The sequence below is a fragment of the Lycorma delicatula genome, chromosome 8 (genome assembly GCF_047948215.1).
Source record: "Lycorma delicatula isolate Av1 chromosome 8, ASM4794821v1, whole genome shotgun sequence".
Lineage (NCBI taxonomy): Eukaryota > Metazoa > Arthropoda > Insecta > Hemiptera > Fulgoridae > Lycorma > Lycorma delicatula.
Window position 1 is genome coordinate 27,984,077 of NC_134462.1, and position 25,979 is coordinate 28,010,055.

Genomic DNA, 25,979 nt, shown 5'->3' on the forward strand with positions numbered 1-25,979 from the left:
AGATGGGAGTTTGTGTCCAACAGCAGTGATACCTAGCATTATGGTACATTACTGTTTTTCTGCTCCTAAAGTTCATATGTGCACTGTATTTCAAAAACTTCATTCAATCTTGTTTTACTGGCACACTGAAGAATGTGAGAGTTTCATCTGCATGTCTTAACTGCCCCCTGCTGTAGTTGTATTTCTTCTGTAACTTCAGAACATGTCTTTGAAACATAAACAGTTACTCCTGGTAGGTGTCAGAAAATCGCTGTGCCACTGTTGTGCACCGCCGAATCACAAGGTCAGTTCATGCCATAAAGTGTCTTTTTCAGCCATAACTGGCTTTAAATTCATTCCAGCAGGTTTGTTGTAGCATCTGTTCCAGCAAATTTGTTTCTACTTGCCATGAAGAGTATTTTGCCTTTTTGCTATGAAAAGACTGTAGATTTTTGGGATGATTTTTTCAAGAGAATCTCTCACTCCAATTTATCATTCCACATTTTCTCATCCATATCATCATATTTCTTCCCAGCTGCTCAGTACAGCCCAAGCTGAGAGCAAAAGGTCAATTTTTGCTCTTTTAATTGGAGAATCATTTCCTAATTGTTCTAAAGAGAGTCAAAGACCAATCCAGGTAGAGCTTTAATGGTGTAGACTGCATTATAAGTTAACCTTTTACTTTAAACTCGTGTAATATATATCTTTACGATTTTAAATATATGAGTATTTAAATACTTCAAAATATTTCTATAATATTTAATTACATTAAATTTTATAATTTCATTAAAAAAAGAATAGGCAGAAATTGCTTCCTTTATGATGACTGTTAATATCACCATATAGAAAAATATTTTTATTTATTAAAAATTAATAAATAAAAATATCACCAATTTAACCAATTACTTAATAAATAATTGGTTCTGAAACAATAGCTATTTGCTACATATTTATAACTTGTCAATTAATATAATATAGTAAATATAGCTGCTGCATCATACTTTTAGACAACACCAGTTTATACCACTCCCAGATTCGGTACATCATCATAGCACAAATCATATGGAACAATTAAAGGAAGAAAAACCTAAAATAATAAAAAGGAAAGGGAGGGTTGGGTTAGAAGGTGATCTATCGGACAATGGAATGTCAATTTCTTATAAAAAAGAATCCCTTAAATTCATTATGTTGCCAGAATGAAATTCAGTGACCAAGGCCAATGTGAAGAAGATACAGTTGAATAGAATCATACAGCTCTCTCGCTCCCTTTCTATACATGTTACTACCTACAAAATAATTATATCTGATTTCAGAAAGACAATTCAAAATGTTGAATATAGAACTTGCAATGTATGGCTAACATGTCCTTTAAAATATGATTTTTTTACATTATCAGAAATATGTATAATGAAGTTCTACACAAAATTTAAAAACAACTGGTTTTATTTTTTTGTTGAAAAAACAAACAAATTAAGATGAATGTTAAAAATTCATTATATAGAATATTTAAGTAATTTCAATTTCTAAAACATAATAACATAAAAGGAAGGTATTCTGAACAAAAAATATCTTATATTTTTTCATTCCATTAACTGCAGGCTTACACTCAATTACACCTATTCTCCTATCTTTAATATATATATATATATATTAATCCAATCAACCTAAGTACAGAATTAATAAATAAAATGAAATAAAATAGGATGACATCTACCTTATTCCATACTTCATGCAAGGGAACTTTCGTAAGTTACTTCCTTCATCAGTTGCTCCAAATAATTTTTTTTTTCAAATCATTCGTATCAGATTAAACATTAAAATTGAAATTAAAAATCATCCTATACTATACTTAAGATTTAAAATTCTTAAAAGATTCTTTTCCAAATTAAAATCAAAACAAAAATGAAACTAAAAATGTTTAGATTCAATTTTTTTTTTAATTAAAAGTTGAAATTAAAATTAAAAATTGGCATATATATTAATATGAAGTCATTTACTAAAATTAAATTAAAAGTTGAAACTAAAATCAATGACAAAAACAAAATAAAATAAATAATTTAAACAAAATAGAAATCATATATATATATTATTTATTTTTTTTAAATAATTTTTTTTTGTTTAATCATATATTTCGAGGCTTTCATCCATTCCTAAAAGGCTTAACTATTTTTTAAAAAAGCTCATGAATTAATTTGATGTTGGCCCTAATCAAACTTAAGAATATACAGCATTTTAACAGGAAATTGTCTATCCCTCTTTTCATCTCAGAGCAGTAGTACTTTTGTAACTCTCTTGCTTGAATGTCACTAAAATGAAAATTTATTAATGCTGTAACAGAATATTTACATAATTTCAAACAAATTAAATCTAAAACATAGTTTTGTAAATTCGACATTTTTCCAGTTAATCATATTCTATCAATGGCAGAAATACACAGAATGCTGGCTCACAAATATGTCAAAACATCTGGAAAAAAATGACTAGATATTTATTTATATGAAATAAGAACCAAATGAATTTTGATGAGGGGAATTGTCTACACTAGCTAATGGCTAAAAGGTTTACACAAATATTTAATTTTAAACGCTTTTTCCAACATTTTCTTCAACTCCAGAGGTACTCACATTCAAACAATTGGCTTTTCAATAAAGACAAATGGTATCTTACTTTCCAGTGACGTTGAGGAACAAAAATAAAACAAGAAAGATGAAATAACAGTATATACTATAATCTGAAATGATGAAAGATAAGCAGCAGGCTGTGTATAAGTGAAAAGATGTGTACAACTGTAGTGAGAGTGACAATGCTCAGATACACGAACAATGACTATGCAGATTAAATTTTTGATCATGAAGATTGTAAAGGGAAAATGAATGTGTGGAGCGGCGAGAAAGGACAAGATGAAGGTACACAATAGAGGACCAGCAAAGCAATGGACAACAATCTGTAGTAATACAGTTTAATATTATTTGGGCTCAAGGAGCAAAGGAGGAAAGAATGTTAGAAACAAGATTCAGACAAAGTAGTGGGAAAAAGAAAAAGAGGAATACCAAGTTAAGTCAGAAAACTAAGGTATAGAGGACATGAAAATTGTTGTTGGTAAATGAGAGCCCAAATTAAAGAAATAGCAAAGAATTGAGTATGGGAACCCCAACATCAAGCAATACATAATAAAATAACAGTAAAGAACTGTCCAGTGTCATAATAAATTAACATGTATTCATACACATAATTAAATTTGATTCTTAAATTTGTAGCCCTAATTCCACAATTGCTAAATAATTCTAATCATCAAATCAGAATGCAACCGTAAGAGCTCACTAACACAATGCTTAATGAATATCTTTAAGCTAAAAATAAGAATAAATGTTGAACTGCCTGCTCAATTATCTATTAATCAATTACCTCAGTTTTCCTCGGATGCATTCACATCATGGTAAATCCAATTTCTGGAAATTTGCAAAAAGAGATAAAGGGCTCTTAGTTTAAATATCAACTAAGCTAATTTATAGGTAATTTAACATAAAATAGTTATACAAGTGACATGAGCATTGAAAATAGTAAATAAAGTAACTTAAATATAAATTAAAGAAACTCTAAATTTGTAAAATTGTTTATATTTAAGCAAAAAATATAAGATATACAAACCTGATCTTTTTCAATGATTCTATTAAGCATAATAACAGCTGAACAATTCTGTTCCCAAACCATCAACCAAAAATGATCAGTAGTATTTGGAAGAGGTCCTTGTGTCAAAATATATTGTCTATCTGCTTCCTCCATCTGTAATAGCAACAATGCAGTAAACAACAGAAAAAAATCAATTCAGTACAACCCCACCAACCTGAAATCAAAGCCTCTTTCAACTGCAAATTATTTAACCTGTCAATTTATTAATTCTCATATACCTTTTTACTTTCCTGCACAAAGTAAAACAAGTATTGTGATCACGAACCATTTCGGTTTTCAAATTTCAATGGAAATATCCATTTTGACTAGTTTCAGCATGACGTCTGTACGTACGTATTATGTATGTATGTGCATATGTATCTCGCATTAACTCAAAAACGATTAGCCACAGAATGTTGAAATTTTGGATTTAGCACTGCTCTAACAACTAGTTGTGCACCTCCCTTTTTGATTCCAATCAAAATTAAAACTTCAATTAATGAATTATTTGGATCTTAAAGGGAACACACATTGGTTTGACTCGCACTTCTATACCTTTTGGTTTTTTTCTTTTTTAAATTTTCTTTTTTTTAAATTTAAATATATTGATTAAATCATTATTAACCTGTGATTTTAAAAACATTTTTATAATAAATAATAATTCAATGATAAAAAAAGTAATTATTAGTGAAATAAAATTGTATGTACTTTTAAAAATGTCTAAATGTAATTTAATAGGATTACATATATGTATATGTAAAATATTTGGCGAAACATATGCACTTATTTAATATTAATTGAAAATTATAATTTAGAATTGTATTATTTTTTTTATTTTCTTAGTAAATTCTTATAAAAATTTGTTCATTTATTTTTAAAAGAATCATTTTATTTAATTATTTGACAGAAAGATAAAATATATTTTTGAATTGTTCATATTAAAGTGATTATTGAATTTTTTTTTCATTTATGCATAATATGCACAAGATTCTTGGTGGGTATTTCAGATTTCTGGTACACATAAGTTAATAACAATTAAACTATTCCATTTAGTGAACTCCTGTATACTGGTTACAAATATTAAATTTGAACTTATAGTGTAGAATAATCAGTTTTTATTATTGGATTATTTGTAAACAATTTATTTAAAGAGTATTCAAGAGATTTTACTCTAATATTTCAGGTAAGATTGTTGAATTAATAATTTAATCTGATGTTAATAAAAACTGATACTTTAGTAATTGTGTAACTGTCAACTTTTATTAATGAATTGGAGGATCAAATCTCACTTTCAGATGAAATAAGTTTAAATGAAGTGCAGAAAAAATGTATATATGTAATTTAATAGACATACAATGAAGTCATGTGGTGTCAACATCAGATTTTTTAATAAAAGAAATATTTTTTAAAGATCTACAAAGATAGCTGAATTGTAATAATAACTCATAACTTGAAAATGAAAAGAAATAGTCAAACGAAATAAATATGCCATAAAACTATATTTTATTTGCTATTTAAAAATTACATTTATTTTTCCATATAGTCACCATTTACAGCTAAATTTTTTCAATGAAGAATTTGCCTTTTCTTGATCCACAACCCTACTGCGTCCCTTCAATTAATCATCCACGGTGAAATGAATGCCCTTAATATACTTCTTTAATTGTAGAAAGAAAATGAAAATTGCAGGGCGCCAAATCTGGAAAGTATGGACGGTGTTGAATGTGTTCACATTTCAATTTCACAAGAGTCTTGGTGGTTGCACACAATGTCTGTGGCTGAGCATTACCAGTATTACAGAATTAATGGCTCCATGCATTGTCATAACATACAAATCTATTAAGGTACTTTAATGTCTATATGTATTGCCAGAACTTAGAAATGACATCATATTTCAAATAAAAACTTACATAAACTTTGTTTAAATTTCTTTACTTTCCTATTCATCTCATCTCTCTACCTCCTATTTAACCAAACCAATTTATTTTTCACCCTCATGTAACACCATATTTCAAAGGCCTGTACATACTTTTCCTTTCTGCTTTTCTTACTGTCTTCATTCCACAAACACTAAGTGCTACTACATTCCATACAAATATTTTTTAGATTCTTAGATCTATATTTGATAAAATCAGGATTCTTTCCTGTGCAAAATGGCTCTTTCATGTCCACATACTTTTAAAATAGAGTATGTAAGCTTATCAAGGCAGTAATTTTAAGTGTACACTTTCATTCAATTCTTAATTAACTGGGTAATATTCACAAAAATGTTATTTTAACTACATCAAATTATTCTAAAAAAATTATCCAATAATAAATTCCTTAAACACTTAAGTTTTATATTATAGTTTACATTATAAAAGACTTTCAAAAGTAACTTATTGGGAAAAACATGTTATAAATTTGAAAATAAATAACATTCATAAAAAAACACATTCTAAAATGTTGTTAACCAAACCCCCCCTCCTCCAATAAGCCCATTTTTATATAAATATGGTAACTTCTGCAATTATCTTTTAAGCTTTTTTTAGCTCTACCAATATGCTAGATATGCTACCAACATGCTCTACCAATCACATACACTTTTTTTTTTTTGTTTTTAAGTAGAAACTTAATTTAGGAATTAGGGATAAAAATCTTATTTTACTTGTAATTAATTTTTTTATTTAAAAAATTAAATTTTATGTTCATTTTTTTAGTTAATATTATTAATTCATTAGAGTATTACATTAAACAATCTTTAAAAAAAAAGGATTTCCTGTTTATCCAAATTAAGAGATTTTTCATATTATTGAGTTTTGACTTATGAAATTGAAATTACAAGGAAAACATGAAATATAAAAAGAATGAAATAATGGCAAATAGTGTTTAAAAAAATAAGCTAATATAAATAAATTAAATTTACTACATTAGGAACTGTTTTAAATTTAACTTCATTTTATTAGAAAAATAACAGGTAGAGGTACCACTAAAAAAATTAAAAACCACTAACAAATGCTAAGAATGCAATTAAATAGTTCCATTGAACTACTACATCACATCATTCTATGAAATGTACAACAATTATTGTTGAGTTTACTTCACATTATTAAAAAACATAATACACTAACTGTATTCTTAGAAATAATTATATTATGACAGACCAAATACAATTACAGAAACACATTCAAGTCATTTTTTATAGGAAGTCAAGTCTTGGAATTACATAAAATTATAACTTACAATACGTATAATAAATATAAACACAAACCATTCCATAATAGTGACTAGATAATGGCTAAATGTTTTATAAACAAAGGTAAAACTTTGCATTATAAAAATATTTATTCCAATATATAGAAAATCATTCAAAGTAAATTCTTACTATTCCAAAAAAGAAGGAAACTTAACATGTTATTCAATTGATTTTATGCATGGCCCAGGCGCGCGCAGACACACACACACACACACACACACACCCACACACACACCCACACCCACCCACACACACACACACACACACACACACACACACACACACACACACACACACACACACACACACACACACACACACACACACACACACACAATCTGTTAATAATTAAATAAAAACATAAATTAAAAATGTAATAATTATTAATAGTGCTTCTTTGGAAAGAATTCAACATTGATGTTTAAAAAAAATCAATCCATGAAAATTATTCAAAGCATACTAAAATTATACTACAATTATAATTAGAAAATAAGTAAATAGGTGCAATATTAAATAGCAAAGATAACACAGTAAACACAGTATAACATAAGTAACTACAAACAAATTTATTTAAAAATCATTTTTATAAAAAAAGTTAGAAACAACTCAAAATTACTTATTGTGGGCAGAGATGGATGTCTACTGCTGCTTGATCTAGTTGGAAGAAGGAATGTAAAATTTTTTTTGTAATTAATATCAAAGTAGATACCAATTTTGAACAACAAGTAAACATACACATTGATATAATCTCCTGCAATTACACAAAAAAGGTACCCTCCCACTTTTTAAATGTTTTCTTGCAGTTTTAAAATATTTTACAATTTTGTTCATAAAAAAAATGCTTAATTACATTTAAGAACATAATTTTATTTGTTTATAAAATTAATTTTTTAATGATTAAACTGTTACTTTAGTTAGCTCTTGGAAAAACAATTTTGTTTATATATGAAAATGTTTTTTTCTCTTTTTCCACTAGTAACTACAAGTCTGGGGCCCAATTACAGCTACAATATTCTTTATTTAAGAAAAGATGAATTTTATAGTACTAAAACAAGACAAGGATACGTGCTTATTTCCATTAACAACAAAATGCAAAATGTTGTGTAAGTAAGAATTACTATTAAAACTTCTGATCAGTAGAATACTGGCAAATTCTACAAAAGAATACTACTTTTAGAAAAGAATATTTGTTTAAAGTACAAGTGCAATATACTCCATGCTTATAAGAAGTGACTGCACTTTTTCCAACATTCCAATAGAGGGCCAAACATTCTCCCCTTTTATAATAGAAGTTCTTTCCTTCATAACATTTTGTCATCTTAATATCAAATAAAATTATACATTTATATACTTTCAATATTATTCCTGTTAAACACTCTAAAAAAATTCCTATCATACAGACAGCAAAGACAGAATTCTTTTAAACTGCCATAATACTGAAATTGGAATAAACTTAAGTTGATTAAACATCAGATAAAATTAATTTTAAACATACTTAAACTACATTACTTTTACATGTTTACCTTTTATGTAATCTATCATGTATGTTAAGCAATTTAATTTAAATGGTTAATGTTTTCACATTACTGTGAAAACAGACAAAATTTTACTTTCATTTTTTATTTCAGTTACTCCAATAGATTTTCTTCAAATATATTGAAACTCTCAAGAATAATACCAAACAGTATTATATGTTGTAAAAGTAATTTTTTCCAACAAGTGGATAGTAAGACAGCACTTTTAAGATAAGATCCTTCTTTTGTGATAATACTGTTCTTTTGTGATAATTATTTGATTAATAGATTAATAATTATGTTATAATGCATTTACATAAATATTAATAAATTAAAAACAAAAATGATTGAAAAAATATGTGCACTTAACTTAAGTTCGATGCACATTAATATTCCATCAAGGTTACAATCAGGCAGCAGAAAAAGGATAAGGGGTTACAGATTAAGAGTAAACTAACAGTGCTTGCTGCAACTTCAGGAAAGTAATTTTTAAATATAACTGCCTCCTCCTGACAATTATAACTATTATTTAGATACAATTATGCAAAACAGATTATGTATAATGAGATCTCATCCATATAAAAAGAACTGATTAATCAGGCTAGTCAGTTTAAAAGTGGGTCAGTTATGATGGATGATGTAAAAAAGCTGTTAAAAAATAAAATAAAAGATATATAACAAAAAAAAAAAAAATTGTAAAAGATATTAAAAATAATCTTATTAGGTTTAATTTTCTTAGAATTTAGTAACATCTTATCAATGAACATGTAAGCATTATAAATATGAATAAATATATACACAGAATCTTTCAACAAATAATAAATTTATCATAAATAGTAATTATAATTTTTTTTAAGATATAAAATTTCTGATACAAATAGCATACACAAACGAGTATTAATAAAATGCATATATAAAAAAAAACTTTAACTAATATATCAGGATATAAAAATGATAAAAACTAATTTCATTGACATATCAATTTCCTAGAAGTATGCCTGACCGATAATGTCAATTGATAACAAATATTACTATGTTTACAAAAAAATTAAACAATACGAAAACCATTCATAACTAAGTAAAGCATTTAATTACAAAATTACAGTTAATATAAAACAAAACAAATAAATAAATAAGAAATGTAGCCAAAACATTTATGTTAAAGATATAAAAACGTCATTCAATATATAAATATTTAATACAAATAAACAAATCCTACAATTAATAACCAATAATAATCTCTGATAAAATTAATTAAAAGTTGTTACATCATCACCATCATCATCATCATACATACATATATAAATTAAAAAACATAAAATTGTCAATAAATAAACATAAAAATCAATTTCTTAGAGGCTTAAAAGTGTAATAAAATCACCATACCAAACTTAAAAAGAAAGACATCAAATTATAACAAAAAATATATCACTGTATTATATTACCTTAACAATATTAGCATTAATGTAATCACATGTTCCTTTTTTAAGAATAATTCTAGTGTGATCATATGGGCTAACATCTCTGTAACGATTTAAATTTTTATTTTTCAGTTTTTTTGCTTCAACTGCTGAATAATCAAATTTTAAACATTCTTTCCTAATATCCTGAAAAAAATTAAAATAAGTTAATAACTAAGTAAAAATGTAATTAAATATCATGTGAATAAAAAATAACAGAATGTCAATTACATGGAAAATTAATCATGAATAAATTTATACATGGTTATATCACACGAACCAAACCAGTTAAACCACATGGATTTAATTTTCACAACTTTTTCAAAATCACCCCATACGTTTTTTTAATATAATCCTCACCTTGTCCTTAAAAACAAATGGCATAACTTAATAATGCCTTATAGGCACACATAAATATACTTCAACCATATGATACCTTATTATTTATAATGAAGTAGGCTAGAAGTTTGACAGAATCAAATAGAATATCTGTTAATTCAAATCAATAATACATTACTATATACATTGACATGAAATTAATTTCTTTTAAACTTATCATAATTAATGTAAGTTAACTTCCAAATACTTATCATTAAGTGTAATTGTTAAACTGCTTAGTAACTTTGCAAGGTACTAATAGCCCACTAATATAAAAGTAAATAATTTACACAAAATATTATTAAATTAACAACTCTTGACCAAATGTTCATATATTTATGATTTGACAAAAAAACAAGCTTCAGGTTGCACACTCATACATTTATATAAAATTCTGCTTTAGTCAGTATACTCATACTAAGTTGATTACTGCTGCAATATCTCATTACTGTAAACAATTGATTTCATTAAAAATTTTACACTATATAGCCACTGGAAATAGAAAATGAAAAGGCTGTCATGTCTGCAATCTGTCTATTAAAGTCTATTGCAAAGACTGCAAAGTCTATTAAACATTGTATACCAAAACATGATTTGGTATTCAACTTATCAGTTCCCCCTTTTATTTTAGTAAGGTTTTATTTCAGAACATTTATGGAAAAAAATACAGAAAATGTTACAAATAATGAACATGACTTTGATGATATACACAGTTTGGTATGTGAATAAATGTTGAAAAGACTATAATGAAACAGAGCTTATGGAACTGAATTACAATGGAATTTTAATGACATATCTTGTAAAAAATAGTGACAATATCTGTAGCGATTGGTTTCCATTAGATAAATTGAAGTTACAGAAGTTTCACACTAAACTTCAAGTTTGAAAGACTAAATACACTATGCTCAACAATAGTGTTAAGTGGCTTAATTAAACATCACTCACATAGTTTCATAATGTAATATTTCTAAGAGCAAGGTTGTTCCTCACAAAGCCTGAACTTGTTCTTACCTGGCTTTTCAACTTTTATAAGAAAAACAATTTCTGTTGCAGCATATATTTGAACTGATCAATGCAAACTTATTGCAGTCAGGATGGACAGCTGTTTCCAGGAAGGGACCTTGAGCAGATGAGGTTCAGACAAATCCAATTTATAGGTCTTTTACTGCAGTTCCTCCACAAACAGATAGTCTTCTTTCACTATCAATCTTTTTTTCTTATCTGTGGATCTCTTCTTCATATTGGGTTATTTGGATCAAACCTAACAGATCTACATTAGGACACAGGATCTTCTATGTCAGACATTCATGTATGAGCTAAGGAGGATGGCTATCTAAGGGTCTATCCAGGGTCTTTGTTTCAAAACAAGACCCAATGCCTGCATAATAAAATATGAATAACATGCTTCAAGCATAAAGCCTGGCCCCCTAACCCTTCTTAGAATACAAATACCAAATGACAAGCACAGTAAAGATCTATTTTCACATATTAAATGTCTTTCTGAACAAACCATTAGCAATAAAACTGGTTTCATAAATAAAACATAATATCAGCCAAAATACTTAGTATCGCCACACACAATTGAGAAAATTCCATAATATAAAACAACAATGAACATCATAAAATACAAGATTTTATAAATACAAATGCAACAGATTTTTTTTAAGCTAGATTACACTTATAACATCTATCTTTCTCATACAAACAGCAAACATCCACAAGCCTTTTGTGTTGAGATTAATGCACTGGATTTGACCGTTGCATAATCAATTAAAAATAAGTAAGCCAACAAGTAGTAACTGAATAATTGAAGTTTTTCAATAAAATTACAGTTAAAAGTAATCTTTATTTAATATTAATACAATCTAAGATACTTATACTTGTTAGAACTGTACGTTATAAATTTATTTTTCACTATTAACCAAAATGCCAATCAGAGTATTAATGTTTACACAGTAGGATACAGATTTTAATATTATTTTATAATTCAACCACACTTAAAAAAAAACACCTAGTTCAAAAGAAATATAGAACCTGGGCCTAACAGTTCTACCTAGTGTCTCAGTAACTAAGACTAAATGCAAACTAAGAATTATCTCACATTTAATTGGTTGGCAACAATTAAATAGGTAATCATATTTAATTAACAACTATTTTATAGCAATCACTCATGCAATACAAAATTTAGGATATAATTAAGGAAAAAATAATTTCTTCCTCACTCTGTGTGCCCTACTTAAATTGTATATTTGTATAACCACAACAAAAACCCACATTAAAAATATTACATGCTGACACAACATATTGATCACAAAATATTGCACTCTACAGACCAGAAGTTGGTTAACATCAAGTATTATTTATCTAAACAGTTCTTTTGTTTATATGGCAAAGCATTAAAATATTTAGTGTAAATTGAAAAATTACACTGAATTAAATGCATCTGACAGCCCAATCACATGATAAATAGTTTACAATTCCCACTTAGATATTATTGTCTTTTAAATAAACTGTAAGGTTTTTGTTAACAAAAACTCTAATTAAAGGTTTTCAAAAGAAAACTGAAAAAACATTATTTTCTTTTTCTCTCCAACAGCATGTCCACTATGTTCCACAAAAATCAACATAACTTTCCCAGTTCTTGCAAGTATAAATTAAATACTGCAAAAAAAAAAATAATAAACTAAAAACTGTTATTATCTTTTTTATTAATGTTAATACAGTTTGAATATTTTTTCTAAGAGAAGTAAATTTATTCTACTTTTTTATAATTTCTTTTTTTAAAGTGATTTAAGATGTTGTTAAATTATCAAAATAGCTTCTCTTCAATCAAAAATATTTTTAAATTGGGAGAACCAAGTAAGGTCACATCAGATTGGGAAAGCTAGAAACAAGTATAGTCTTGAAACAGTATAAAAATTACTAACCTGAAATCATTTCAAAAAAATACCACTTAAATATATTATACCACTTAAGATTATAATCAGTTATTTACATAGTTTAAAGTTGTTATTATTAAAGGCAATAAAAAAATCTGAATGTTTCACAGGTGGCTACTTATTTTCTAAATGAATTTGCACATTTTTAAGTTCACAGTTCTATAAGCTCATGCTATAATCTCTGCCTCATAATTTTGAATATAAAACAAATCATACCTATAATTTGTAAAAATATTTTATGGTTTATGAAGTGTGATTTAATATATGATGTTAATTTAAATTTATATATAAAATTGTTGTAACAAATAAATGTTTCTAAATTTTTTTTTTAATTTTGGGATAATTTTAGTATTAATTTTTTTTTTATTCTGCACTAATGAGTTCAAATCCTACACATGTTTTTTCATGTGTTCAGCTAAATAAATTGATAATACAGCAATGAATTTAAATAAATTCTTTGGGAAAAATGACATCCAACTACCAGAAAAACTGTTTTACAGCAGATTAATTTGTTGACTAGATATATTCAAATTAAATATTATACAATGTTAACAACCATGAAAATAAAGTTAACTGTAAGATCGATATTGACAGTTTATTTCAAATTGAATTATTAGTAGCTGTAGTCCTTGAATGTAAAAGTTAAAAAGGTTTTTAAATGCTACTACAAAACTTAATTTAAAAAAAGGTTCAGCACTAACCTAACATTTAATAGCGCTATAACTCTGACAAATCATCGAACACTTCTGTGAGTCAGCGTGGTGACCACTTACGTCTTTTGGGCCATTAAGACATTAACAAAGAAAACATGCACATTAAAAATCAAACGTGTTTCGGGTTAAAAGTTCAACATTAACCTCTAAATTTGCAGATGCTACACACTCCATTAATTCATAGAGATTTTGATCAAATTTTTATCAGGAACTGCAAATTTCAAATGTCAGCACCAAAGTAAGGTTAGGACAAAAATATAATATCAAAAAAACAATAACAAACTACTAAAAAACCTTGAAAGTAAAAATTAACAAGTACTCCAAAATGCATAAATATATTAATGAAATTCATCCAAAATATAAAGAAATACTATAAAGCCAAACCCAAAAAAAAATGTATAATTAACCTGGTATATAGAGGGCCAAGCGTCTTTTGAATTGATGTCATTGTATTCTTTTCTAACACTAGTTTCTGCGTCCATTTTTACAATAAATACATAAAATAAACAAATACAAATTAACAAATAACTTAAAATAGAAACACGCTAACACACGGCAAAACTAACACAAAAATTGTTCCCCATCAAACCAAAGCCATCTCTACCATACGTCGTTGCTTCAACTTCTGACTCCCTTTACCTGTGGTATCAATGGATTAACAATCTTCAAGAAACAAAGAAAATGTATCATAAAAATTTTAAGTTCTGACAGATAGAAATTATTCCCAAGTAAGAAATAGTAGATCAGCAATAATCAATTGTAGTATTCTTTTACTCAATCATTTAAAATAGTTATACATGAAATAAAAATATCTATCTGAATTATATTTAAAGAAATAGGTAGATATGTTTCATAATATCAATTAATGAATAAATAATCCAAATAGCTTTTTAGGGTTTTTTATACCAATTTTTTTAGTTAATTTTGTCATAGTTCAGAATAAGGTACGAAGACAACAGAGCGATTGAGAAACTTCAGTTTCAGCGGTAAATTTTGATTTTTTTTTTGTAATAAAAAAAATTACTGTTTTTATTTACATAAAAAGGTACATTAGTACAGAAAACACAAATAGATCAAATACACTGGGAATCAGACAATATAATAGAGAATAAATACAAAAACATAATATGCATTTAATTGCTTCTAAAAGTTTTATACAGAACAAAAAATGTAATTTTCTAGAAAGCTTACTCTCTTACACAATTCAGGAAATTACTCCCACATGATTTATTTGAGATTAAGTGGCCCTACAGCAGTTTCTACCTAGTGTTTTATTGTTTATAATTAACACAACCTTATTTTCCACTCTTTTTACATTTTTAAAAAGAGATTTTAAAATAATTAAACGGTATAATTCATTAAGAGTAATACTTTCAGATTACATTAAAATTTTTCATGACATGTTGGTTATAACTGATGCAGCTCCTTTAGAAAGTTACTGAATGTAACAGGATCCCTGGATGATAGCCATAGACATTACCACTCCACCATGGAGATCAGCATTTACATTTGAATATTTTACAATATTAAGATGTCTGTCATACCCATACGTTTCCCCAAATGTGAAATAATGTCTTATCAACTTTTTGCTCAGGAGATTCTACTACACATAACCAGAACATGATACGTTAGTATCCCATATGGTACAAATCTAAAGTATTTGTCCAAGCAAAATTTTCTCTTATCAAAAAAAAATTATTATTTTTGAATGAGTAGTCTATAGATACAATATTTTGTACGTGAATATTTTCTTAAAACAATCTTTTTTTTACATTTTTATCAAATTTTCTTTTTTTTTAAATTCAAAATTTTTATTTTTGTTTATGAGCTCCCACCCCCGCATGTGTAATTTCATGAGTTATTGAATAAATATCTCTGATATGTATAACTGTTTCATAACTTTTTTATTAGCAATAGTTTCCATAAAACTGTTTAAGTAAAACAATTTAGTTTAATTAGTATTTAACTTTTTAATTTATTCAAAAGTAAAATACAGTTATCTGGATTTATTGATAAATTAAATTAAAAATTTGTCATAGGCAGTGGCAGCTCATAGTTAAAATTAATGGGGGTGCTACTCCAGAAAATCTTTTTCTGGGCCTTTACAATGTCATGGTTAAAGTTTTTTTGTAAAATAAAAGATCCGAAAAAAAAAGAAGTGTTTTCATAAAAATGAATCAAATAGAATTGCTGGAAGCAGGATAATAATCTAATTTTATATTTTATCATGTTCAAGAATTTAAAAAACCGTATTTGGTTTAACCGAATAAAAAATAAAATGTCAATACAGATAATCCTTTTTAGTTTAAGTAGATTAAAACTTAATAAAATGTCCGCCTAAAAACACTATAGTCCAATGGTGCTTAATTTAATTTCTACGTACACAGAAACAAATACGTAATTAGTTTTTACTAATTACCTTCTCTTTCACCCTTCCAACGTGTTTTTCGACAGATTTGGCAACCAAAGAATCCTTGGTTTCTGCCATCTTCTGATCTCTACTGATAAAACAACTAAACCATTTTCATATTCCTTCCACCGACTAAACTAGAAAAGGGAACAAACAAGGAACATTCCATACATATGCAGAGTAAAACCAGCATGCCAGGGTTGACACTGCAAGAACAACAGTGCTCTTTCTCCCTCGCAGCTTCCCATGCACACAACAGCCAAAGATTTCTATATTATATAAGATTTGCATACTAAGATTTTTGTATCTTTTTCATAAACGGGGGCATGGCTACTGACATTAAGCTTAAGTTTTATATATTGTATAAGTATAAAAAAAGAACTAAAAAAAAAGTACTCATTATATTAAATATTATCGATAATATAAAGTGGAAATAGGGAGTGCTGCCGTACCACTGTGCCTATATGTGAGCTGCCATTGCCACTGCCACTGGCTATAGGCTACAACTAAAGAACGGCTATTTTCATGTAATAGATATTACAGTAGTGACAACAATTTTTTAACATAATTGTAGTTTTTGCAACATTTCATCCAAATTGAAAAATTAAAATTGTTTTTTTTATAAACAGAGGGTATGAAATAAAAATTCTTGAAAAGAGGATTTCATTAAAATATTGTAGGATTTTTTTTTATTAATTGTAACATTTTTATTGTAAAATAGTAATTTATTGGGTATCTTTTGTTCATTATTATCATCATCACTATCACAAAAAGTCATCATAAATTGACAAATGACAACAATTGGTAAATAATATGAAAAATTTATTAAAACAAAAAAGAAAATACATTTTAGTTTAAAAATATAAATATTATAAAAATGTTTAAAAACTTACTTTATACTTTTCATACTTTAATCAAATTATTATCATACATTGCATGAGTTTAATTTGGATTTCAAAAGATAACATCATACATTGGAATTTCTAGTATATTTATAAAATATCCACAAATTTTCAATCAAACATTTACTATACAAAGTAACAAAATAGTAAAGTTTCTGATTGTTGAAATACAACTGTAAATTAACAAAACTTAATTTCCACCCTTAATTTACCCCTGTACAGGAAGATGTTTGCAAAAGTAATGGTGGAATATTGTATTGTCACCCGACCTTAGTAACTGTGAAAAATTCCATCAATAGGTAATGTCAGGAAGTATGTTAAATTAAGGATGCAAGATTTGAGGGCAAACATGAAAAAAAAAGAAAAAACAGAGTTAAAATAAAGCAAGTAATAAATAACATTTAGTAATGAACACACAATATTATTTTACAGACATATTAAATTAGTTATTCTCATTATAAAACATGGAATAAGTATTTTAAATAGTAATTCTCAGATTCATTTCAAAGTAACGTACAATAAAATCCTAGAAAATTGCAGACACTTGAGGTTAATAACAATTTTTTTCTTTACGTTTTCCTAAAGAAAGATAAATATTAGTGGAAAATGATATAGTTTTAAACTAATTTAAAAAATTGCTTTTATTAATTGTATAAATAAATTCATGTACATGCATCCATAATTATGTTTAAAAGTAGGAATTGCATTTTCCTCTACAAAAGAGGAGGAAAGGTATGAAGTCTGGACCCGTTATTTTAAACATTTTTTTACTGAAATCATATCATATCAATCAATAGTGCATGTGTGGTTCATTCACTCCCAAAAACAGTAATTAGTATAAAGTCATTATCTCATGCATAAGATAAGATATTCACAGAGTTGGGGGTCACTGTTCTGGATACATATTGTGAATCAGTATAGAATTTGTTTTCTCTCAAGATGTTTTCTTTTTAGAGTTTAGAAATTAAACAATCTTAAAAAAAGAAACTGAATCTACACTTTCTGGAATGTGTTATATGTTTTCCACTAATTTATTTAAATATATAGATTTCTAAGAATAGTACATAAGTACACATATAGATCATGTCAATATGTGTATTTTAAAAATTAAATACTGCATACAAACATATAAATTGATACTATTAAGTTTCTTCACAACAAATAGTTTATAGTTAGTATAGAAAGCAGAAGGGCAAAGGACACAATTAGTGCATAATTCAGAATTTTTATGAAAGTTTTCAAGTGTTGCAAATGAAGTGGTCTTTTTTACACAATTGTGGATTCATTCATATAATATTTTCTGTTTTCACACTTTTTAGCTTTGAGGAGATACAGATTTATGTATCTAGAAATCTGCAGATATTTACTGATTTATGATGCTTGATTTCAGTTGTTAGATTGGATAGCCAGGATATTGCCCTTATGTACTAATTGTGTCCTCTGTCCTGCAGAGGAATTCAGAAATTCAACTAAACCTTAGAGCCTCTTCATCGAAACTTCTAACTACTCCTCTAAGGTTTGTAGTACCAATATTAATAATTTATTACTACCTTTCCCAACATCATATCCCATTAAACATACTTAATTTACACATTTTTACGAACTGCCTCTGTCCTCTACTTCTTCACAGAAGAAATTGTAACCATGTATTTACATGGTTACATGTAAATTTTATTATTTAATTTAATTTAATTAATTTAATTGTAAATACTGATGTATTTACAATTAAAACCTGAATAGCATATCATGGACACTGGAGAGAATCTAAAATATGACTTCTCATGGTTACAATTGAAATACCTCAGTCAGTCATTTTAAAAAAGACACTATACTTCATTAATTTTTGCAATTCTACTACTTTCAACTTCTATCTGTTTACTTCGAGCAATGGGATGAGTTTTTATAATGTGCCTTGTTAGCGAACCCAAAAAATTGAAATTAACATAACAAATTTCACAATAAAACTTTTTACTCTCGTGCACTTTTTCATGCCTAGTAAGATTACTACGTTTATAAAATTCCATTCCACATCGGTCGCAAAAAAATTTTCTTAGAGAACAATGCATCTCTTTATGAAAATTTAAATCTGTTAAAAATATAAAGCACTTACCACATTCTAAACAAGAATGAGGCCTTATATTTCTATGAATATGCAAATGTTTTGTGAAAGAATATCTTGAACTAAATGTCTTTGGACACTGTTTACAATGATAAGGTCTCGACTTTAAGTCATGTTTTAGTTCATGCTCATGAAGTAATTCACAATTCAAAAATGTTTTACAACATCCTGTAACAAGACAATGAAACAATCTTACATCACCTCCTTCAGTTCTATGCTTATTTTCATGCAATTTTAATCGATTTGTATCTGAAAAAACTTTAAAACAATATTTACACTTTAACTCACTTTTTTCATGTAACTTTTGATGCACTTTATAATTACAGATATGAAAAAATGTTCTATTACAGCCATCAATTAAGCATTTATAAGTCCTTCCTTTCTGAGGTTTTCTTAATCTTTCCTTTTTTGTAAATGATCCTTTACTGCAACCAATTTTTCTTTTACTTTCAAAACTACTATAATCAACTGAAACATTATTCTCTAAAGCCGTTTGATTAAAATCAAGTTCTATATTTATTGTTTCAACATCGCTGTTGATGTTTGATTTTTTACTTTTTTTCCCATCATCATCATCAATAATTAATACATGTTCATTATCAATTGACTTATTCACATTAATAACAGAATTATTAGCACTATTATCTTCATTATCATCACTATGAATAATCTGATAATCATCATTCAAATTAATATCATTATTTATTAATGCCTCCAGTGGATCCAATCCATCAAATAATTTATAATTATCATCACTATCCATCATAATCTGAAACAAATACATATTATAGTGATAGTAAGTAACCATACATTATCTTTTGTAAAATAATAAAACTGAAATAACAGGGAAAATAAATGAATGTGAATGCAACAAATAAGTGTACAAGCTAAACAAAAAATTACCGTAGTATATATATATATATACATACACCATGTTCAATGGTGTGTTCAAATTTGGTCATAATGGATGAAGGTTGGCACTCTCCCACGCCTATAAAGAATTTTTGAGGGAAGTTACCAGTTCAAAGCATGAATGGACCAGTTAGATTTTTAATGTTCCTCAATACTGTCATCTGGTGATTACTCTCTTACAGGGTTCTACTTATAATATATATAATAACATATCCTAGCCTAACAATTCGGAAACTTATTGCAATACTCTCACAATTAAGAATCAGAGATGCAGCTCCTGTAGGACCCAGTTCAATAAATTTTAAGATAACTTTTTATACAAGCAATTCAAAAATTAATTTACCACAGACTGTACTATGTAACATAATATAGGAGAAGCTTATCTCCATGCAGTGTATGCATGAATACTAATCGCAGTAATAATGATAATAATAATAAGAAATAATAATGTTAACAATAATAATTTCTGTTAGCCATAATGAAAAATTTTTGGGTGTCTTGTCAGATGATAATTTCTAGCATAACAATAAATTTGATCTCAATTGTAAACCAAATAAATTCAAAAGCAAAAACCACCAACAATTAATTTAAAATGGAATTTCAAAAGTTCTTTTGTTATTCTATTAATGAGTTTTTAAACAGTCAATAATTTAAAAAGATAAAACTACAATTTACTCAATCTTGGTTAAAAGATTAAATATATAATACACATATAAATAATGTATGCCAAGATAATCTCAATTAAAAACTTCTAAATTATAATTTTTGTTTGAAATATATATATTTATTAGGTATCTTTACATATTTACTTTATAATTACTTTAAATATTTTGATGCATCAATATTGACTAATAGTAGCTTTTTTAAATTAAATCATATTTGTGTCATGTCTTGGATAAAGATTACCAATTTCCCTTAAACCACCAGGCAATTTCTGGAGCAGTTTCTTTTATTACTTACCCATTCATGGTGCAATCTCTACAAAGTGCGATTACTAATTGATGTATGTAAAATATTTATTATTGTAATCTTTAAAAAGGTTGATATTTATAAACTTCTGGAATATAACCTTTCTACATATAATACACTAAGGAAAGATGACGATTGTGCACAATATATATATATGAGAGAAGCAATCAACATAAATCCCCATAAATGTGGTGCTGCTGAATAGGGAATTAACCTCCACATATGCATTAAAAGATTTACAATGAAAAAGAAAGTTAGTTAAAATTCATTTTTCTTTCATTGGCCCACCATGCATCCAATCTCCACTATCACCGGCGGTATGAATATTTCAATCATTGTACAGGTGTGTTTTTCATGTAGCAAATTTTTCCGTAGGTCCACTAATGTAAATGAATTACTTTTGAAAAGTACATTATCTCTGATGTGAACACGTTAGAGACTGCCATGAATCTAAAATAGACTTTGATAACTGATCTGAAAACTACTATTATTGCATAAGATTAAGTTAAATTCTGATTTTTAATTATTTCTAACAAAAAATATTTGCAAATAAGTAATGTCATAACTTTTAATTACGATCCCTTATAATTAGATTTATTTTTAATAGCTTCCTGGATATAATCTTTCAGTAATTTTTTACTGAAAGATAAATTATATTTACTGAATGAGTCTGGAACAACATTCTCTGACAAAATGCATCAAATATCACTTTGAATATATAAGCAATTCTGAGATTTGTCTTACTAACTTTCATGCTAGAGATTTTTGCCTCACCCACGATAAGTCATAGTAAACTATGACTTATCTACCTTTACGTATCTACCTTTACGCTTGTTAATTTGACAGCTTTTCTAAAATTTTGTCAGTGATGCTCAAGTATATTTTTTTTGATGAACTCATCATTTTGAAGGTTAATCAATTTTTTAATAAATTTTCAATATCTCCCAGGTTGTAATTAAATAACTCAAAAAATTTTATTTTTATATATAACACTTAAAAACCACTGTCTGGTTTTTTGAATTTTATTGGGTAATAAATAAATTGTTTTTTACATTTTTGTGGTTTTACGCTACCAATATTTGAATCAATCTTTATATTTTTGGTAACATTATGATGGTGTTTCGGAGAAATGCTAAAAAACCTTTTCATGTTATACCTCAAATAGAAGTTGAATAATTAATAAAACCTACAATCCATCATGATAGTGGATTATTGGCCATATTGTTTAATGAGGTTTTCAAAAACACCCAACAAACTCTTTAAAAATCTGTTTTACATATACTCTGCCTTTAAACACATTAAATTTATAAAATACAATACAATTATTAACTTGGATTTCAGATTTTCATTTCATGTTCACTTCTGTTTCACAGACAATTTTATGTAAACTGCTCTGGGGTGAGCTCCCCAGTAGTCTACTAATTTTGGCTTCAGAAATAAAGACGAAATGTAATGTACAGGAAGTACTAAAATAAAATACTAAATTCTCAGAATCTACCCTGAACTCAAACAGCAATGATACTGTCATTCTTAATTATTTGCATGTACATATGCACATGCTGACAAGTGACATACCATTCACCGAGCGTATTTACCTATAAATTTTCATTTTTACTAGAGTTCTTTTTTTTCTCCTCATGCACACTTTGTACTATTTTTGTTAAATTTCTATTTAAGACACTTTGTATTTTTGAAAAACTACTCATTTTTTGTAATTCATAACATAAAATAAGCTTAGCATTGAGGATTAACATTTGTATTCATGTTCAAATTCTGATAATGTATTTTGTGAGCGAGGGCGCGATGAGAAATGCTAATTTGAAATAAAATTAAAAGATTCCTTTTATAGAACCAATATTTTCCTGTTTTAAAATAATACTAATTATAAAATATCAGCATTCTTTTCCATCCTCTTTTTAATTTTTACAAATAAAATATAATCAAATAATTTCAATTACCTTCTTTTTTTATTTGTTTGTACTACATATGTAACTTTCTTTTATTTCCTTAACTGCTTTTAAAGTTATTTCACTTATCTACTACTTTTATAAATTATTATATACTTCAATCACTTTTTAATTATGTACTTTAGAAAAGTACCATAATCAAGGATTTATCATGGTTTCCCCTTGATTCATTAAGACAAATGCTGGAATAGTTCCTTTTTTCTGTGGAATAGCATACACATCCATTCCTGATAAAATCTACATAATTATAGGCTGACCTGAATAAAATACACACTTATACATTAATGCTATCCAGACTTAAGAATAAGCAAGTTTTCTTATATTCTGCAGGTTAAAAATGTTCTTCAGTATTGATTTTTAAGTTACCAAAACCAAGTGAATTCTTTTTAGTATAATTTATCTATTCTGGTTTAAATAAATAAAATAAAATTCCATTAATTTTTTGCTCAACTCTCTACACAGACTTCAATCTTAGTGATACATAATAATCCTAGCTTGGCGATATATAATCAGTTTTTTGGAGGTTTTTTAAAAAAAAAAAATCAATAAGTGTTTCATAGTAATTAGAGAAATCTTTCTTACATCATCTACAAACTAATGTAATAGAGTAATTTCTTCCGTTCAAAATTTTTATACATCCACATCGAAAATTTAAGCTTGAAAGATTTTTTTTCATAAATATCAATCAGAATCTGAATTTTATCTGCATATATACTCAGTTTTTAAAGAATCCAATATTTGAAAAATCACTCAGAAAGCCAATTTTGCTATCAGTTAGATTGAGCAGCTTTTCATTCTATAATCAGATTAATCAACATAGTATGTTTTTTATTACGTTTCAGAACATCAGAATTTAACAGATATACTGTAAATGAATGTGATATATACACTTCATATTCACATACATTCCAGTCAGTTTAAGAAAAAATTCTTTACTAAATAAAAAGTATCTACTACAAGAACCAATTTAGTTTTCTACATAAAGAAAAGAAAAATCATGAGAATTATATGACTTAAGGGATTTAAAACGTTTTTAATAATTGAGAATGAACCTGCATGGCTTCTAGTTTACATTCACCAAGAGTTATTTCCTGATCAGGAAATCAATAATTCAGTTAATAGATAGGTACGGTTACACTGTAAGTAATCCATTTGCTTTTCTATAAACTCAAAAAAACACTAACCTAATCAATAAACAGTTCGCCAAACGTTTACTGAAAATTAGGCAACAAATGAAAAAATATGATCGATTTAATCAACAGACAAAAGAATTTGTGGAAAATTTTCATATATGATACAGAATGAATCTCATAACTTATTCTGAAATTACTTAACCTCAAATTTATCGATATGCTGAAATCGAATTAAAACGTTTATCAAAAGCAGTTAACAAAAAATAATGTCAATTTAAAAAATTTATCAAACCGATAATTGAAAATGTCCTTTACACTTTATGTATAGTAATGCTGCAATAGAGAATAAGCATCAAATTCCAAATGTAGGCGCATTATAGTTAGATCATGAACGAAATACAAGAGTAAACAATAATGAAATGATGTGAGAAGGTGAAGAGAAATAACCTAAAAATAAACTTGTATAGCTTATCCAAGCCGAATTGGCACAGATCTACCTAAGCGATGATTATCTAGCGCGGGCTGTAATATACTATTGATTGAAGAATGTATAAATACGATATAATAAAATTTATGGTACACAAATAATAACTTTTTTTTAAATTTTATCGTAATTTTTTTAATTTAACTAATTTATGATATGTTTTTAAAAATATTTTTTTATACTAATGTTTATTCCAAACAATGAACAAATTCACACCATAAAGCTTTAAAATATTTTTAGTCTTATATTTTTATAAAAAATAAATTCACAGCCAAATAAAACAATACATAAATATTTAGCTAACTTATTTTTAAATACTTAAAGTAAAAATATATATATATAAATAACGTAGGTATTTTTCGTTTTTTTGCAATTGTTTTTACTTGCTCGGCAATCCTTTTTCTAGTAAAACTTTTACACTTTACATTATGATGTACGTTATAATATATTTCGTTATTAATTCTGTAATTAGCACTAGGATAATACAACAAATAACTAAAGTAAAAAATTACAAAGTTGCTAAATATATAGCGCTCCACTCCCTACTACATGTTTTCGTCTTCGGACGATTCTGATGAACTCTCGCTTCCCAAATTGATAATGACACGTTCAATTTGTTCTAGAGGTCCTTGCAGCTTGCGATACTCAAATTCGTTTTTTTTAATATGTTCGCAACATTTTATCCAGTCCTCGAATGAGAGCTCTGCGAACTTTTTGACAAATTTTTACTGTTGCAGCTGTCGTAAATTGAACATTTTAAGGTGCGACCGCGTTCTTTACACGTGCCCATATCATCTCGATGGGATTCAAATCGGGATAGGCGAAAAACAAGGAACCCGCCTTCTTCCAATATCTTATAGTTTTCAAATGATTTATTTATTTAATTGTCTTGCACAACTGAAATTTCGTCAAATTTTCATGAAATTTTTGTTAGTCCGCAGCTACTCACTCATTTATCGCTTTGTTGATGATGAATTCGATGATAAGCCTTCAGCATTGTGATAATAACAACACTATTTAATGGCAAGTTAGATATTAATTTTTCTCTTATCCACTTTAAAAACATGTTGAAGTTCATCTGAGAATGATAATCACCTGAGGAAGATTTGGCTTTCCATACTGACAAACAGTTGGGAGCAAATAACAGTTCACCACCGGCAATGATAATTATTATCTTTCCTCCTTTTGAAATTGTC

General features: G+C 27.0%; 2 protein-coding genes across 12 annotated transcripts in view; both read right to left on the bottom strand.

The window, feature by feature from the left end:
• Positions 1 to 14,524, bottom strand: part of LOC142328826 (tyrosine-protein phosphatase non-receptor type 1-like) — an 81,724-nt gene extending 67,200 nt beyond the window's left edge. For 2 of the 3 annotated variants that reach the window (XR_012757365.1, XM_075372898.1), the window contains exons 1-3: positions 14,295 to 14,523; positions 9,843 to 10,004; positions 3,628 to 3,762 (exon numbers count right to left, since the gene is read on the bottom strand). Coding sequence is in view for 2 of the 3 variants with exons in the window: in XM_075372898.1 (XP_075229013.1) it covers positions 3,628 to 3,762; positions 9,843 to 10,004; positions 14,295 to 14,369 (372 nt within the window). In the remaining variant the exon portion in view is untranslated. Of the gene's footprint in view, positions 1 to 3,627; positions 3,763 to 9,842; positions 10,005 to 14,294 lie in introns of all 3 variants that reach the window. The other variant, XM_075372897.1, reaches the window with a different exon arrangement.
• A 2,621-nt stretch (positions 14,525 to 17,145) lies between these two features.
• On the bottom strand, positions 17,146 to 24,775 carry LOC142328959 (uncharacterized). Of its 9 annotated transcripts, none has more exons than XM_075373170.1 (3): positions 23,158 to 24,342; positions 19,607 to 20,087; positions 17,146 to 19,486 (listed from the first exon to the last, which is right to left on the bottom strand). In XM_075373170.1, the coding sequence occupies exons 2-3, from the start codon at positions 20,082 to 20,084 to the stop codon at positions 19,026 to 19,028; spliced, it is 939 nt and encodes a 312-aa protein (XP_075229285.1). In that variant the 5' UTR covers positions 20,085 to 20,087; positions 23,158 to 24,342; the 3' UTR covers positions 17,146 to 19,025. The 9 variants fall into 9 exon arrangements, with proteins under 9 accessions (XP_075229285.1, XP_075229282.1, XP_075229284.1 ...); XM_075373165.1 differs by adding an exon at positions 24,615 to 24,775 and having other exon boundaries at positions 17,147 to 20,087; positions 23,158 to 23,423; XM_075373164.1 differs by adding an exon at positions 24,502 to 24,775 and having other exon boundaries at positions 17,147 to 20,087; positions 23,158 to 23,423.
• Positions 24,776 to 25,979: the final 1,204 nt, after the last annotated feature.

Coding starts and splice junctions, on each gene's coding strand:
- LOC142328959 (XM_075373167.1), bottom strand. CDS start 20,084: ATGATGGATAGTGATGATAATTATAAATTATTTGATGGATTGGATCCA.